Source organism: Vanessa tameamea, chromosome 9 (genome assembly GCF_037043105.1).
Source record: "Vanessa tameamea isolate UH-Manoa-2023 chromosome 9, ilVanTame1 primary haplotype, whole genome shotgun sequence".
In the NCBI taxonomy this organism is placed as follows: Eukaryota; Metazoa; Arthropoda; class Insecta; order Lepidoptera; family Nymphalidae; genus Vanessa; species Vanessa tameamea.
This window is the reverse complement of record NC_087317.1, coordinates 10556955-10573958: the sequence shown is the minus strand read 5'-3', so window position 1 is coordinate 10573958 and position 17004 is coordinate 10556955. Positions and strand designations below refer to the sequence as shown.

At 34.2% G+C, this 17004-nt stretch overlaps 1 protein-coding gene across 1 annotated transcript; it reads right to left on the bottom strand.

Annotated features, from left to right (window-relative positions):
- Positions 1 to 874: 874 nt before the first annotated feature.
- On the bottom strand, positions 875 to 12381 carry LOC113396984 (uncharacterized). The gene is made up of 16 exons (XM_026635102.2): positions 12222 to 12381; positions 12009 to 12129; positions 11762 to 11891; positions 10519 to 10848; positions 9863 to 10001; positions 8832 to 8973; positions 8175 to 8309; positions 7197 to 7297; positions 6402 to 6490; positions 5879 to 6000; positions 5252 to 5363; positions 4721 to 4867; positions 3548 to 3657; positions 2892 to 2996; positions 1847 to 2055; positions 875 to 1439 (listed from the first exon to the last, which is right to left on the bottom strand). Coding segments are annotated over exons 1-16 (2145 nt in total). The 5' UTR covers positions 12224 to 12381; the 3' UTR covers positions 875 to 1288.
- Between the last annotated feature and the right edge of the window lie 4623 nt (positions 12382 to 17004).

Genomic DNA, 17004 nt, shown 5'->3' with positions numbered 1-17004 from the left:
CGATCAGCTCGTGAGACTGGTTTTGGACTCTTGATATTGATTCATTCTACTGTCAATGTTATTTGCTATTTTTAATTATTACTCGTGCTGATAAAAGCAATTAATTAGTATCTACACTTGTAATAAAACTTCACTATATTTATAAATATGTAAATGTGTTTTCTTTATTATTATATAATTAAACGAATAATTATTATCAATTTTGTTTGTATTTTTTAACAAATCTCTTGCGTATTAAGTTATTACAGAAGACCAAACCCACTGCAGTAAACTAAAAATACATTTAAATTTCTCAGTTCACCTAACTGGATCTATCGGCTATTCCTTTGCCTAAATGTAATTAACATATAAAAACAGAGAGCGTATAAAAAAACAATGTTAAAAAAGATCTTAAAAATAATTGCCTATGCTAATCTTAAATATTATTAAGAAATACATAATAATATGCTACATAAGAATTTATATGATTTTAAGACAACGGTATTAATATCAGAGATGGTTTAATATATATTTAGGTCCAAAGTTTACAATCAAGCTTTCTAAATGAGATTTTATTATAAAAAACAAAAACAAAGACCGACTAAAACCAATTATAACAGAAAACTTCTTAAACACTATCAGCTTTACCAGCATTATCAGCTTTAGGTTGGTGTCTTCTTTTTTCGAATACCAAATCTATCATGACGGAAAGAGACAACAATACTACATTTTATATATAATATAAAATATTTCTTAAATGAGTTTGAGAGTTAATTAAGATCTTTGTAATTATATAAGTATATTTAAGTATAATAGACAAAATAACACTTACTCATTTATGTTTTAAACTTAATATAACGCTTTGGTCGAAACAAAAAAGTGCTGTATCCATGATATTTATAGACATCTTTTACCAAAATCACTTAACCACTCTATCACAGTAAATATCTTATATCCTTAAAAAATATTTTATCTATTATAACCTTATTGGTTACTTTTCTATTACATCCTTTAGGATTCGATTTCGAGTATCAAACCAAGAAGTTAAATAACAGAAATGGTTAACAATAACATTTTCAAATCAAACTGTAAACACATTAAATATAAGTTTAATGGAAGTTAACCTTTTTTGTTAACTATAGGAATAATAAGAATGTATTTATGAAATAAAAAAAATATACCAATCGATATAAATCCTGCGTAGAGTATGTACAGATAAAATATAAACAAATATTCATTTTTATTTAAAATAATTCTCTTCGGCTTATTTAACTAAATCACAAGTTTCTTACTGTTTAACAATTGCAAGTTATGGCAACACTAGCTTTTGTTTGACATCCGTGTCGTCCACCACTGAGTATTCCGTCAAGTTCACCAGTTCCCCGGCCGCTAGTTGCTCAGCTATGCTAAAACCGTTCTCGTCGAATAGTTCCACGGTAACCTCATCATAATCTCTCGCCCTGTTAACAAATACATAATATGTAATTTTAAAGTCACTTAGTACTTCTTTTTTGAGTTACATGTTTTAGTAGAGGAAGAATTGGATAGGAAGGAAAGGTATGTTCCATGTGTAAGCTCAATAGCACAGGTACGTATGGATAAGAAAAAAAAAAAAATATTTAGGCGTCATAAATATGCTATTTCCGATGTTTGGGCAGTTTAAATCATTGCAAATAATGACGACTGTTCGTCAATGTCGATCAATCATAAAAGCCTAACGTTGTAGGCCTGGTCTCTCTCTGGTGTTATTAAATTGTCGTTCTATTGGAATATAAAGAAAAGGTAAAGAAAGAATGCCCCAAATTGGCGTCAGAGTGAGCCTCCATCGTAAATGGTCGAGCAGAAGTGATACAAGCCGTGCACTCACACGACGTGCGCCTGCACCCTGCGCTCCTGTATGAGCGCGGAGAGCGCGGCCTTGGCGGCGGCCCAGTGGCGCGAGTTGGCCGTCCGCGCCACCACGCCGGCGAGCGCGCAGCGGCCGGCCTGCGCCTCCAGCGACCAGAAGCGCGGCTCCAGCTCGCGGATCGCGTCCTCCTTCACCCACACCACGTTGCCGTAGTCTATGTAAATTACCTAGAGGTGTTGAACAGATCGTTTGATACCAGTCATTCTTGTCCATTTTCCATTCCACCACAGCTCTCTTATTGAGTTGTTCCTGCTCCTGGAATCCTCCGTGGAAATAGCCTTGACGATACAAGGGTTTGATGTCCTGACATTGTTTCCCTGAGAACGAGAACGGGCTCTAGTGTCACGCTACATCCGTTGATAAGCTGGCCCCGTCTCATATCAGGGAAACAGTGTTTGACGCCGGAATTGCCGCGGAAAAAGCTGAAGCGATTATTCTTCTATTATTGCTACTTATGTTCCATTAGCAGTTGAAACAGTTGGACCAGTGTAAAAATATTAATCAAAGATATAACATCGCTTCATTGCCTCTACTCGTTACTAGAGTAGGGCTGGTTCATTTTTCGCTCAGAGGATCAGAATTGCGATTCAACAGGAATGCTGCTAGCATTCTTACCACCATTCCACACGGTAGTGATTTGTAAAATAACTATTTTTATTTTTTATTTAAATATTATTAAAGCCTTAATGGAAATAATTCTTACATAAATAAAAAAGAAGTATTATTTCATGCAACATTTATGTTTAAGGTAAAATTTTAAGCGCTTATAATATAGTAATTAATATTACTACTACACAACAAACCGATTTTCTGTTAAGCACATCTGTAAGTACCTCAAGCGGACGTGTGGAGAATTAATCCATCTTAAAACATTGCCAGGGATGATGCTGTCGTTCAGGCGGCCTTAAACGTCCACCAAATAAGTTTTGTGACACTGCGTTCAAAATCAATCGGATAGGAGCAAACATACATAATACGTGTCATAGAACTGAATTAGTCGTACCTCTACGTTCTGGTCGGCGCGAGTGGAGGACACGACCCTCGCCCGGTACCACTGCTCGTCCAGCGGGTACAACGCCGCCACCAACTCGCCCGGCGCTGGGATCATCTGGATGGTACCACTCACTTACTTTTAGGTTTACTCCTCATTCATATATTGAGCACACGTCATAGTTCTGTATTTGCATGAATCATTTTATTTTAGATATCAGACTCATTACGGGCCTTCAATTTTTAAAAAAAATATTTTTTGTAATAGACGTGCAGTTGGGCCACTTACGTGTTAAGCAATCACCACTGCCCATAGACATTGGCGATCTATAAACTATTAACCATTACTTACATCAGAAATCGCCTGGGTAAACTTGGGAGCTAAGATGTTATGTTCCTTATGCTTGTAGTTTACTACTAATACTACTTGTGTCTATGGGACTATTAAATTAAATTAATTATTTAATAATATTTTCGTCGTTCAAAGCTATTTTATTTACTTTAAATAGAGTCATACTGTACATATATGGATATACTTTGACAGTTATTTATATGAAAAACAAATTTGTGTTTTTATCAACTAAAATCGAAAATGTACTAAACGACTGCAACGGTAACTGACTACATATATTACAATCTAAGATAACTTGAGTGTGGTACATTTCTTACCTTTAGAGGCTTATACATCATTCTAGTGGCCGGAGAGTTCATGTCAAGAATTAAAGCTTCCAGGTTAGTAGGCGGGAGGACCACTCCGAAGCTTGGGACTGCTTCATTTCCTACAAGAAGTTCATTGATTGTCAATTAAAAAATATATTTATAAAAAAATTACGTTTTTTCCTTTATTGCCAAGCATTAGAGTACAGATTTGGAGTAGGCTGGATACAGCGTGCTCGTGCTTTGCACAAGCTTGACACGCTACTACTTTCGTTTGTGTTCGTATATTTGTATCCTTACAAACTGTATAATCTCTTCTGGGTAGTAAATCTAGTCAGTGGATGTGTTACCTACATCGTTAAGTAATTTTGATATTTGACATATTACTTTGGTATAACGCTACAGATATTGAATCTATTTTTATTTTACTAACAGTTGCGTCACAATATATTTACGACAATTTTATATATATATTCACAGTATGATTGATAACTTTGATAGAATCAGCAATGATCATTGTATGTATACTGTACACGAGACGTAAGGATAAGCTTATAACGCCAAGTTTCCGACTCCGCAAAGTCAATAAATCCTTCTTGGGACAAGATATTCATTTCTATAATAGAATTCCACAGATATTTTTAACTTTGCCGATTTATAAATTGAAATAATTCGTAAAAAACAAACCATTAATAAATAAAATATATCATTCAACGCAAGATATAGATGATAAAAAAGCGGGAAGTTAACGCTTGTTGACTTTCAGACATTATATATTACACACAGAGTAGTTTAACTATTTTTTATTTTAAATGTTGGATAAGATTAATTTCTGAGAATCTACATTCCGAACCGGTGGTATTAATATGGTTTCAAGTGTATGTAAAAGCCTAAATGCATAGAGTATATTTTAGTTTTGTTTTTTTTTTCTTTGATGCTCAATTAGCTGTAATTAATTTTAAAATCATTTATTGTAATGTTCAAGTATGGCTTGGGTGACGTCATCGTAGGTATCTAGCCTATTCTAAATCTGTGGTTTGCAGTTTATTTCATCACGCCGCTTCACTACAGAAAAAACATTCGACACGTGAAGACAACGTCGTCTTAAACTTTCCTTTCAAGACATACGTTTTGTGAGTTCGTATTTCAGTAATAGCGATGAGTGAGCGAATGAGTCCTACGAACCAGATTTCTTATCCGTCAGGAAGTGCACGTAGAAGCGGTTGAAGTGCGCGACGTGCGTGACGTAGACGCGCAGCCACGAGCCGGGCGCCGGCAGCGGCAGCGGCTTGCACTTCGCCGCCACCGGCACCTGGTCTAGCGTCCAGCCGTCTGGAAATACAAATAGATCTTCATTGTGATTATTTATCTTTATTGTCACTCCATAGTTATTCTGTCTACAGTCAAAGAGTTGCTATGTAAGCTGATGTCTATGGATTGGGAGCATAAACGTAGTGGTCGTTCGTCATTTGTTTTATTAATTTTAGATAAAATTTGATGACGACTATGATGATGAAGTAGGCCAGCTCCTGTTGCAAGCAAACTATTAACTAAACGTTAAATTTGAGTATTTTCCAGAATAGTTAACAATTTAAATAGCAACACTTAAACTTACTTTTATTGATTAAATTTTTAATTTATTTAGATTTGATGCTCTGAAATATAAAGTTTTAATTTATTTCAAGTGGGCTCTAAAAGTAATTTAACCGCGTCTACCTGGATGTTTCAAGACGTGCCTCTTCGTACAGCGCGCTCCTTTAAAGCAAGTCTTCTCCGGTCCGCCCTTGTAATGTTTGCAGATGTCCATTTCGTCTCGATTGTGGTATCCCTGAAATATTATATTCAAGATATTTCCAAGATAATTTCCAATTTCTCCTAAATAAACTCACCGTGACTGTACTGTTGAGTTTATTTTGTTTTAACTATCTATTTATAAGACAAATGCACATATCCTCTCGGTAAGTCACTCATCACCACCACATCACTACCGTTAAGAGTTATTGGCACTGTAATAAATATTAATCGTCCCTTACATCGCCAATGCGCTTCCAACCTCGGACCCTAAGATGTTATGCGCTCGTGCCTATTACATTGGGTCACTGATCCTTCAAACCGGATAACAATAACACTTTTTGGTAGTATAATATTCGTAGTAAATTCTTACCAATGCCATTAGATAAACAAATAGATTGATAGATATAGATTCAAATGAATTGCAGAATTTCATGTTTTTATTACTATCTATTTTTAAAGCTTTCTTTCATTCGATTTGTTTTAAATACGATTAACGACTTAAGTTCCATTTAAATATCGATATCTGTCATTATACTTCGATTATCCTACCGTGACTGCCACCAATGGGTTATCATATTCTGGACACTGCGTGATGTCGAAGTTTTCATCTTTTAATTCTGAGACACATCTAGCTCCCGCTGACACCTCGGTTGAGACGTTTGATTTGTCAACTGTAAATAATGGCTTTTATTGAAGTATCTAACATTTCACAATACAAAGGGGCAAAATAGCTCTTGCTAAATTTTTTATTGTTAAGAACTGTGTGACTTGTGAGTGTTTGCAATGCAAACTTACTAATTATTTTAAAATATTGGCAGAAGAATAATGTTGTTTCGATCGTCGCGAGTTTTGAACACGTCAAGATCTGATTAGACCAACGACGGAAGCACTAGTGTATAAATGCCTAAACTTTAACACTTAATTTAAAACAAACATTTTTTTACTTTAATCTTGTGAAAAATAAAAACAGCATTTAATTAGTTTGTAATTCTTCTGCATTCCACTGAAAGTTTTTTAAGTAAACGAATTGGAGTTTCTAATCAAGTTATTATTAGTAATAAATCATATTTACTTCTTAACGCCAGTCCTTCTTCCACTAGCAAGTCATTGAGCGTCTCGCCCGAAGGAAAGATCACATAGACGTCCAGAGATTCCGATGAACTGAAAATAATTATACAAGTATAATTCCATAAGAGAATATATAAGAAAAAAACATCCTCTAAACGCGTTGTATTGCTTCTTTGATCTCAAGAAGATTTTAAATTTACTATTTAAGGTCAAGACGTAAAGCATAACCGATGATTTTGAGTCAAATTAAAAACGGTTGAGTCACCACAGATTCATGTGCTTAATTTGTATTTATAATTCATCTCGAGCTCGACGGTGAATTTAAGAAATAAAACCCATATTTGGTGTATAAGACTTTACCACGTGCCACCAACCTGCATGGGGGCAGTGTGGTGGAATAAGCCTCAAAAAGGGAAAGGAAGCCTTTGATCAGTAGTGAGACATTGCCGCTGTTACCTAATTTTTTTATTCCACATTGTTCCTAGTGCGGGTTGGTGGATCCATAGCAGAGTCTAAACAGACACGTGCCGGTCTCTCACGATCTCAATTCTCTTTCACTACTCACTAAGACATGAATTATAAATACATAAAAACTTAGTGGCACTTGACCGAATTTACACATTGACCTTGGATTAGGTTGCATGAGTTCTATCCATTGAAACATGTCGGCTCAAAAAAAAAAGTTTAGTAAGAGATTACACTGTTTTTTATAAGAAAATTTAGTACACCTAAAAGACCTCCGATATTCTCAAGTTTAGATGATGAAGATTTTTTTTTTTAATCAACCTGTATAACTTACTTGTCATCTATTTTGATACTGCATGGCTTCCCCATGAAGCCCTTAATGTACACCTCCTGTTTCTCCAACAATTCTTTGCTCCGGTAGCCCAGTAAATCTACCTGTTAACACAATATTAGTGCTGAGTTAGGACAGATCAGTGTTTCCCCGCAGGCAGATCCCGGTCCGCGAACTTGGACGAGACCTCTCCCTACGATTTCTCGTGTCAGATGCCCCGCTGAGAGAGACGTCGGAGGGACGTAGTCTACCCCTGTGAGACCGTCATGGTCCAGAAGGAGAAAGCTAAGCGGGACCGGGAAATAGCCGATCCTTCTCGAAGGTGACGACGAAGACTTCATTTCGGCCCTCCAACAGCCCGAACGCCGGGAGTTCAAAAGATTGGGTGTCACCCTGGAGCCGTGGACGCATGAACTGGGAGCCTTGCGTGTCTTTTATCAGACGACAATGAGGGGGCCCGCAGACGGGGTGGGCTCGCGCTGTTGTACACAGTACCGAGGAGGGCGAGGGGATAAAATGACCTTCACTCCTTGAAGAGAGCTCATTAACACGATCCCGCAGCCTCTTCGAAGTGCCGCAGACGGCCATCGCAGTGGTTTTAGCAGGTAAGAATTCCAAATACCTCAGTTTGACTTCTAATTTAAAAGGTTAAAAGCCCTTAAAACAGAACAGACACGTGATGAATTATTCGGTACGAACATTACTTGGCGTGACGTAGTGTTTTAATTGAGTTTTCAGTTAAGTTGATTGAATAAATAATTACATGTTGTACCGAAGCAGTACCTGCAGCAGGACGAAAATCGATAAAAGATAGATGGCGTAAAGCTCGAGCTGAATCCAATAAAACGGATAAAGGTAATCATGTAGTAGTACTGTGATTCATCCTGACTACCCGTAGTCAGTCTGGTTACGGGCTGTGAGGCTCATTACTTTCGGAAATATGTCGGCCAGGAAAGATGACAATGTAAAAATAATACAAACCCCCGCTAGATGGCAGCACCGCGCGAAGGGTGGCTTCTTGCAGAACCTCGGAGCGAGCGGCTGTATCGTGGAGATGGGGGCGCTTCTCGTCTCGCCCGTGTCCACCAGGAACACCTCCGCGATACTCATATCCTCCTGGTACCCGACATTATTGTTATAAAGCTATATATATAAGCTACCTATATAACATTGGATATGTTTATATTAATTAAAATATGTTATGATTATTTTCAATTAATTTTATTTGTAAAAAAAAAAAAAATCGGAAATCAGTGTGAAAGATTACTAATACGATTTCTTTAAAATTAAAGTTTTAGGTTTTTTACATACACTTTTTATACAAAAATAATAAAATAACTTAAACTTTCGTCGCGTTCAGCTATGCATCGTTTGTTCAACAATAGTTAGTCCACAGCTAGTGGACTGCTAGATACTCTTTTCCTTTTAGCATTGATTTGGAGTTTATACCCACACGACGCTCTAATGTGGTTGTTCAACATGTGAGAGATATTCGTAGGGAAGATGTAGGTTTCCTTACGATGCTTTCCTTCACCGACAACGAGATGCAAAATTAAGCACATAGATTAAGTTATCGATTAAGTTAAGCGTGTTCTAACCACTGGGCTGTCTCGATCATTGTACATAAATATAGCTTACGTCACTGAGTCTTATAAAGAGCCCTCGGTAATAGCAGTCACTGTCGTGCGCATAGTACGTGCAGTATGTGAGCGACATCAGCTCGTCTAAGTTCATTTCTATCGTATTCTCCTTGTAATAGCTCGTCATTTGTATCATCAGTCTGAAATAAACAAATATTACTTTAGCAAAATATGTACTTACACTAAAGGGCTCCAAGGCGGGAAGTAAACAAAATTATTAATGTTTCTCAAATAAGGATGTGTACAAATTTTAAAGGAAAAAAAAGTTGACGCAAATGGTTACTCCAGGGAATAGCGTCTATAATTACGAAATTAATAATATTAAATCGAACGTTTTGTCGTTATCTTAATAACCAGCAATGAAGAGAGACATATAAAAAATGGGAGAAAATAAAGGGATGAGAGGGAGAGAGAGGGAGAGAGAGGGAGAGAGAGGGAGAGAGAGGGCGAGAGAGAGGGCGAGAGAGAGAGGGAGAGAGAGGGGGGAGAGGAGAGGGAGAGAGAGAGGGCGAGAGAGAGAGGGAGAGAGAGGGGGGAGAGGAGAGGGAGAGAGAGGGGGGGGAGTGAGAGAGAGATAAATAGAGCTCCTATATGTCATACAAAAACTTTTAGAATATCTTCCAATTCACACCTAAAACCTAATTACAATATAATTTAGAGGTAGCTAGAATTTAGATGTAACCAATAACTATAATAAATATTCTAATTATTGGTTACATCTAGTAGTTCTATTTGGATTGGATTTGGTGTATGTGTTTTTTTAGGATAAAGAGTGTCCTTTAATTTATACTGTAGTGGGCAAACGAGTACGCTCTCTAAGTAGGAAGCGACTACCACCACTCATGGACATCTGCAACATTGGGGTGCTTGCAGGTGCGTTGCCGGCCTTAATGAAATATGTCCGAATATCCACAACCTATTCATTTATTGAAAGTATCATATATATATTAACAAGTGAATAAGCTCAAGTACCTACTGTTTAGAGTTCAAACATAAGTCCCTAGCTAGCATTATTTTTTCATCACTTACTTGCACACATCATCAACGTCATCGGCTATAACCCAGAAAGATACATCATCTACATGCATGATTGTTGCCGAATACACATTATCAATTTGGAGTAAGGCCTGTGCTGGCAACTTGCAGTCATCAAAAGCCGGGCCTGAGTCTAAAAAGAAAAAAAAAAGACAGAATTATAAAATGTATAATTACACTGAATGATAAAGGCACCTAAAGATGACACCAGAGGAATATTATATGAATATATTTTTACCAATAATCTATGCTAATACTATAATTACTAAAGTAACTCTTTACTAAGTCTTTCACAACTAAACCATAAAACTAAATTTGATGGAATTGGTAAGAAGCAAGCTTGAATCCAAAGTAAGGACATGGGATTTTTTATAACTAAAACCAACTCCCTAATGTGCAGGGAGAGCTGCACAGATTTATTTAGATTAATATTAAATAACTGCCTCATTAGTCTAGTTTTGGTATCTCCCAAAAACCTTTCTTAGCTGATGCTTACTCTAAAAAAAATTAATACCCGTATATGTATCAGTAATTACATAAACATGCATTGGAATCATAAAGTTAGCTAGCTTGGCTTGTATTCCTATACAAGGGCTATCAATGTTAAATCGGTAAGGAGGATAACATCATAAAAAATAGAAACATCTTACCATCCAAGGTAAGTCTCTTTGTTTCTTCTGTTATTTGACATTGCACTTCCTTCTCACTTCTGTTCTCACTTCTGGTCATTGGAACACTTTCCGATGAACATGACGAACTTGAGAATGCTATTAAAAGCTGATCCTCCTTTGGTATTTTCTTACGATGCGGTTTTTCTGATGGATATTGATTACAACATGACACTGTGTGATCTTTAGACGTTGAAGGTGTTGGTTCACTCAATGCATCTATTAAATTAAATGTGCCAACATGTGGTTGAGGTAATTGAGAATGGTTTGAGACATCATGCACTGGGGTGTAATTGCTAGTATTTGTTGTATCTGTAATAAAAAATGTTGTGATTAACTTAATTGGCATAAAACACTATCATTCTATTATAAAAAAAAAAAAACTGATGGACTCAGTAAACTATATAAGAAAATTAAAGTGTCAAAAGGCAATTTTTTTTTCGTTTGGTGAGAAGGAATGAAAATGTTAGATGAAATTTTGTGTACGAACATATAGAAAACTGTGTAAATATGTATAATAACTAATACTAATATCTTAAATTGCCTCCACTGGTGACGAGAGGACTGTCAATTCAATGGGGTAAGGTTGCTACATTTCTGGCCACCATTCCATGTTTTGTACAGTAAATATTTTTAGTTTTTATTTCTATATAACTATGGTCTTAATGTAAATAATTCTTATTTAGTGATACAAATAGATATATAATTATGCTTATAAAATTTGTATATAGTTGATTGATAGTGGACATCAATTAATACTACATATCTGATATCTCACATTCAATAATGTGTCTAATTACATTATTATTTTTTTTTAATATATAAATTAATTAATTAATGGGTCTACTACTACTTATTAAAAATGTAAAGTATTTATTAAGAAAAAAAAAAAAATATTATTCTTTATTATGCTAAAATTGTAAATACTTACAAACTGACAAAAAACACCTATTGAGTTGCTTTTGTCAGTATATTCATGTCAAAGCCTGTGTTCATTTTTAATTTGATTTGATATAAGGAATTAATGTTTGTACAGTCAGAATCATTACACTTTGTATATATTAATGAATATTCTCCGAATCAAATATGAGTAATATTTGATTTGGAAGAGATTAAGATTGAGAAATATGAGAAAACTAATCTATTATAAAGATAATAGGTGTAAACAAATAGTTGTTTTTTAAATTTCATTTTCAGTTTAAAAAAATATTCATAAATAACTTACCAAGTTTACTTATCGCAAGATTAAAGTCTGTTAGGAGATATGTATATTCATCTAACTGTTTCATACAGCTTAAAAACCGATCTTTTAGTTCTGCAGGATCACAGTTAAGGGTTCCTACAAAGCCTTGAGCCTAAAATACAAAATATATACTATTAATTATTGCGAATATTGGTAAATAATTCGTATTTATTAGTTTTAGCTTATTTACGAGTACATTATTAGGATATAATTAAGTTTTTCAAAATACCTGCATTTTTAGATTTTTTATATTTTGTATCGCATGGTCACATTTATCAACAAAAACATTGATTCTGACTTCCATCTCATGCCGTCGGTGCATTGCCAAAGTCGCAAGATCTACGAAACTCCTAAAACACACAAGAAATTAAGTAAACATATTGGTTATTAAGGATTATTGCTTGTAACATCACATTAAAGCTTTAAAAAAAATACTTATTACATTTTTGTTATTTCGTGATAGCTGTAGTAAAGAATAGGCAAAATTGGTTTAACTAATTAATTGCAACTATGCAAATATACGATTTTTTATTCATAAAGTTATAGATTGCTTGTAAGTACTGAACGTTGAAGGAATTGAAATGTGACTAGAAAGGAAATTCAAGTCGTAACTATATAAAAATTTGAAAATAAACAAGACTTTGACATTTACAGATGTCATTTTTGTTTCTTTTTTTTAAACAGTGAATTTCTCGTTCCTGACAGTGGTGGATAATATGCGTTGTGTTGGTATAAAGTCTTTAAGCAAAGTTTGATTTAAAATATTGGGTTTTATATATTATAATTTTAATTTGTCAATTTATGTCATTAACATATATCATATTATAATTAACCACTATTTTTTTTAATCATTCTACATGATTATAATTTCTACCGACTAATAGATGGCGCATATAGGTTCTTATATTGGATTAAATATATAGTGAGTCTATTGAATGGTAGATGGCAGTATAACCTTTAAAAGGTATAATTTGTTAGATTTTTTTAATACTTGGTTAATAGATTGATGATCTCCATTTACAATAAATATATGTTAATTATTCTAGCCAGTACATCTAACATTACAACATTTCTTTCGTTTTTTTCCATTATGTATTCTATTAAGAAGACAATTTGTGAAGTTTGCTTTTGGAAATATTAAAATATTCAATTCAATTTTAATTCTAGGTGTTTACTAGGCTATTTCTATAATTACTAACAATCCAGATACAATAAATTAAAATATTTTAAAGCTAATTATTAGCTGGTCAGACGATTTACGCACTAGGTTTCAATTAAAGTGGCCAGCAAACTAAACAAGAGCTGCATAATAAATTCAGGAAGGCCCGTTTCGCGCCATTCTAATTGGATTCAGAGGCCCGAGTAACCAATTAGTGAGAGAGACGCAGATATGCGTTGGGTGCCGCTACCGACACAGAATTTAAGGGAGTGTAATTTGTTTAACTTTAAAAAGTATAAAATTATTATGTTGACTAGAGAAAAATGAACTTCGTGCTGTGGTAAATTTCTCGACTTAACACGGAAAAACTGCTCAAAAAATTATACTTTGTCCAACAAAAGCCGTTAATCGAACCATCACAAAGCGACATAGCCGATTTTAACAAGATCGAGAATAGATCGAATTCCCCGCCCTGGATGGTCAAAGGAGATGGTCCAAAAAGGGTGGACCACTTTCTAGAACTTTGATGGCTAAAGCGAATAGGACTACCAAAATCACCGATAAGTAATACGCTTCCATACTAGCGAGACTGACAGATACCAACGAGGACCGAAGACGAGGAATGTTGAGAGAGAAGATAGCTAACAATTAGCAAGTATCTGATAAAAATACAATTTACAATTAGGTACGTAAGCAGCAGACTGGCAGATAGTAAAAGGTTAGGAATATATATTGATATTGGCACTGTTAGGAATATTTATCATCCCCAAACATGCCACCAGTCTTGGTAACTTTGATGTTACATTCAAATCGGAACAAGACAAATCTAAGGATTGTTATTTATTTGGTAGACGTATGTGATGTAATGAGTGGGTGGTACTTGGCCTGACAGATTTGCACAAAGCCCTACTACCAGTTTATTAAATAAATTGTGTCAAGAGTTTTTCAGAAAATTCCCCGAGTAATGAACTTATCGGTGTTAAGTGTTAACTTTCTCGTTCCTCGGAAAATAGAGAAATCATGAAATCAGAAATCATGTTCGTTCATTGTTTGTCAATACATTATTTTGTGGGATATAATATAGCTTACACAGATTGCTAATCTTGCGATTTTATTGAGTGAAAATTGTAAAACTGCACATATTCTTTGTAATAATATTTTTATTATGTATATATCAAATAACACATACAACAAAACACGTCTTATAATTGAATTCGTTTATAATTAAATAAGATACAATAACGTCACACGTATTATATACATGTCTATACAATAGTTTGACATTTTCGTGACAAATATATATATAGACGGCTGACATACAAACTACGTACAATTCAGTTGACGAGACTTTAAATAGATGAGCGAGATATCAGCGTCCCCGTGATAGCTGTCTATTGAACAGAGCGTATTTTGCAAATGAAAATTTAGAAAACATTTATAATAGAATTGTTTTTGTTTTAGTTTAATATCAATTACTTTTTGCAATGAATTACAAACGAGCCGAGATCGCCTAGTTCAACACGCTTATCAAACGATTAAGCAACAATTAATTTTCATGTGTCATGTGTATTCAGGAACTAGTATTAGAGCAGCGTGTTGGATTGGACTTCAAACCTTATCTTCAAAGAGAAGAAAAGGCCTTAGACCAGCAATCTAACATTTACAAGCTGTTAGTTTACTAATTTTCCCATTTTATGAGCATGTATTTATTTATGTATATATTTATTTATTTTATTAACAAAAAGTCAGTATTAATTTTGTTACTATGTAATGTCACGCTTTATTGTATTAATAAACTGCTATAACTACAGACGGCCTAAAATGGAGTAACAGCATTCTTAATAATTCTTCTGACCATATTTAAAATAATCTCATATAGAATTGTATGACCTATTATAATAATGTGACCTCTATAGAATATATGTTTGATGATATTTATAATCAATCAATTGTATCTATAATTAAAGTGGTACACTGGCTCACTAACCATTAAACGGCACAATAATACCGGTAAGTTGCTTGTGTCTGTAATGAGCTTTGGCTCTTTCAACATATTTCATATTGATATTCATAATATTGTGTTTATCAACAGATAAACAAGCTTTTGATTAACAAAATGCGATTTGCTAATAGCATTGTTACATTATGCACTACGGAGCATTCTTGAATTATATACCTTTAGATATAATAGAACACCATTCCACTAAACTAATTATATCCACTTTAATTTTACTCCGAACTTCAAAAACAATTTCGTCAACATTCAAAACACTATTATTCGCGATTCCATAATGAATATCAGTAATATCACAGAGTATTCAAGATCTCGACCAATGATATCACATCAATTCAATGTTAAAGTTGTTTATTTTGCTTTAATGCTCTGTGATCGGACTAGAGATATACATTGTATATACGTAGTGTTATATCGCCAATCTTCACCTGGAGCTCAGCTAAATCTAGTACGAATATTCTATTAATCGCACTGCAGGTGAACTCGCACTGAATTTAGACGAGTAAAGTCATCACGTTATATTTTAAATTATACTGGTTAATCATTTATGGCAATTTACAGTACAAAGTTTTTTTGTTGCGATTAAACTGGCGTCAAACAGCAATAAGTAGGTACCTATGTACTTAGTTTTGTGTGTAAGCTACAATTACAGGCATAAGGGACATCATATCTTAGATTCTTTGGTTAGTTGAGTATCGACAGTGTTTTTTTAACATGCCAATGTCTATGGGCGGCGGTAACATCGCGTAGTTTATTCGCCTATCTATTTTAAATAAAAAATAAATATATACGAGTGTACCAGTTGTTCTAAGTGCCAGCAGATATGCTAATTCCATAAATAACTGACGATTTCAAAACTTTTTAATGCTATACACTAACTAAATTTTCCGTGGATTTATCAATTTATTCAATATTATTAGTATTATAGTAAATTTATTATTCTATTAATATAGCGTAAAACAGTAAAAAGTAACTGTCTGTATCTATTCCAGTGCTGGACTAAGGCTTCTTCACGCTTTGAAGAAAATGCTTGGAGTTTATCTAATCATAAAATTTACTAATTATAAATTATTTTTAGAGACAGTAATCTATAATTATCGGCAAAGGTTAAATTTATTAATTTCATTGGAATGCGTTTTATTAATTCTATGTGTTTCATATGAACATGTATATGTTTATGTATCATAAAGTAAATAATAAACTTAATTGCTGTGATTAAAATAGCGTATTAAAGATTTTCCGGACTCATAATAACTTGTTTTGATATTTACAATACACTAAGTATTGTAAGTAGGATTGCAAATATCAAAAAGACACACCCGTCTTAAGCATAATAAACTTCCGGGTGCAACATCGGTCTAGCGATCTCACTCCTAACCAAAAAAAAAGATTCGATGGTCCAATTCTGATTTAGGACTTTACCAACATTGCGCGGCGCTCAAGTCTTTTGCACATCCTGCACCCTGGATAAAGACGGTCCTGCTCGGTATAATTATAAAGACCTTCTCATTAATCGTCGTCGTATAATATAGTTTGGACTATATTGTTACCAATGGCTGTATTAAGCGTATGTTTTGCTAATGAGTACTATCACCTGCTCTAATGATATGAAAATCATTGTTGTTTAATAAAGAAAAGTCTACTAAAAGTTCTCCTGACCGATTTTTGGGAATAGTTATTAGTTTGAAAAAAATGTTTTGTATCTATTTATAGCTTCAGTTCCAGTAGTAGTTGTAGTAATAGTATTTGAGGTGATAGACCTCAGGATTTTCTGACAGAAAAACTAAACAATGCTTTCGATTCGATAAAAACTTTAACGAAAAATGTAAACATCTTACTAATGTTATAATTGCGAAAGTTTGGATGGAAGAATGTTACCAGCTCAATCACGCTAGAACGGATTTGAATGAAAATTGGCACAAAGATAGTGTTAGCGAGTAACCCTCGCCTCCAATACGGTGTTGTATCATAGGACGTCATAATTAATTATATCTCATTACATATAATGATTATAATCGAAACTATTTATTTTACATTATTATGTACATATAA

Excerpts from the sequence above, each read along its gene's own strand:
- LOC113396984 (XM_026635102.2), bottom strand. Across the intron at positions 4,868-5,251 it reads GCACGTCTTGAAACATCCAG|ACGGCTGGACGCTAGACCAG; the intron begins GTAGACGCGGTT and ends TTGTATTTCCAG. Across the intron at positions 3,658-4,720 it reads CCTGACGGATAAGAAATCTG|GAAATGAAGCAGTCCCAAGC; the intron begins GTTCGTAGGACT and ends AACTTCTTGTAG.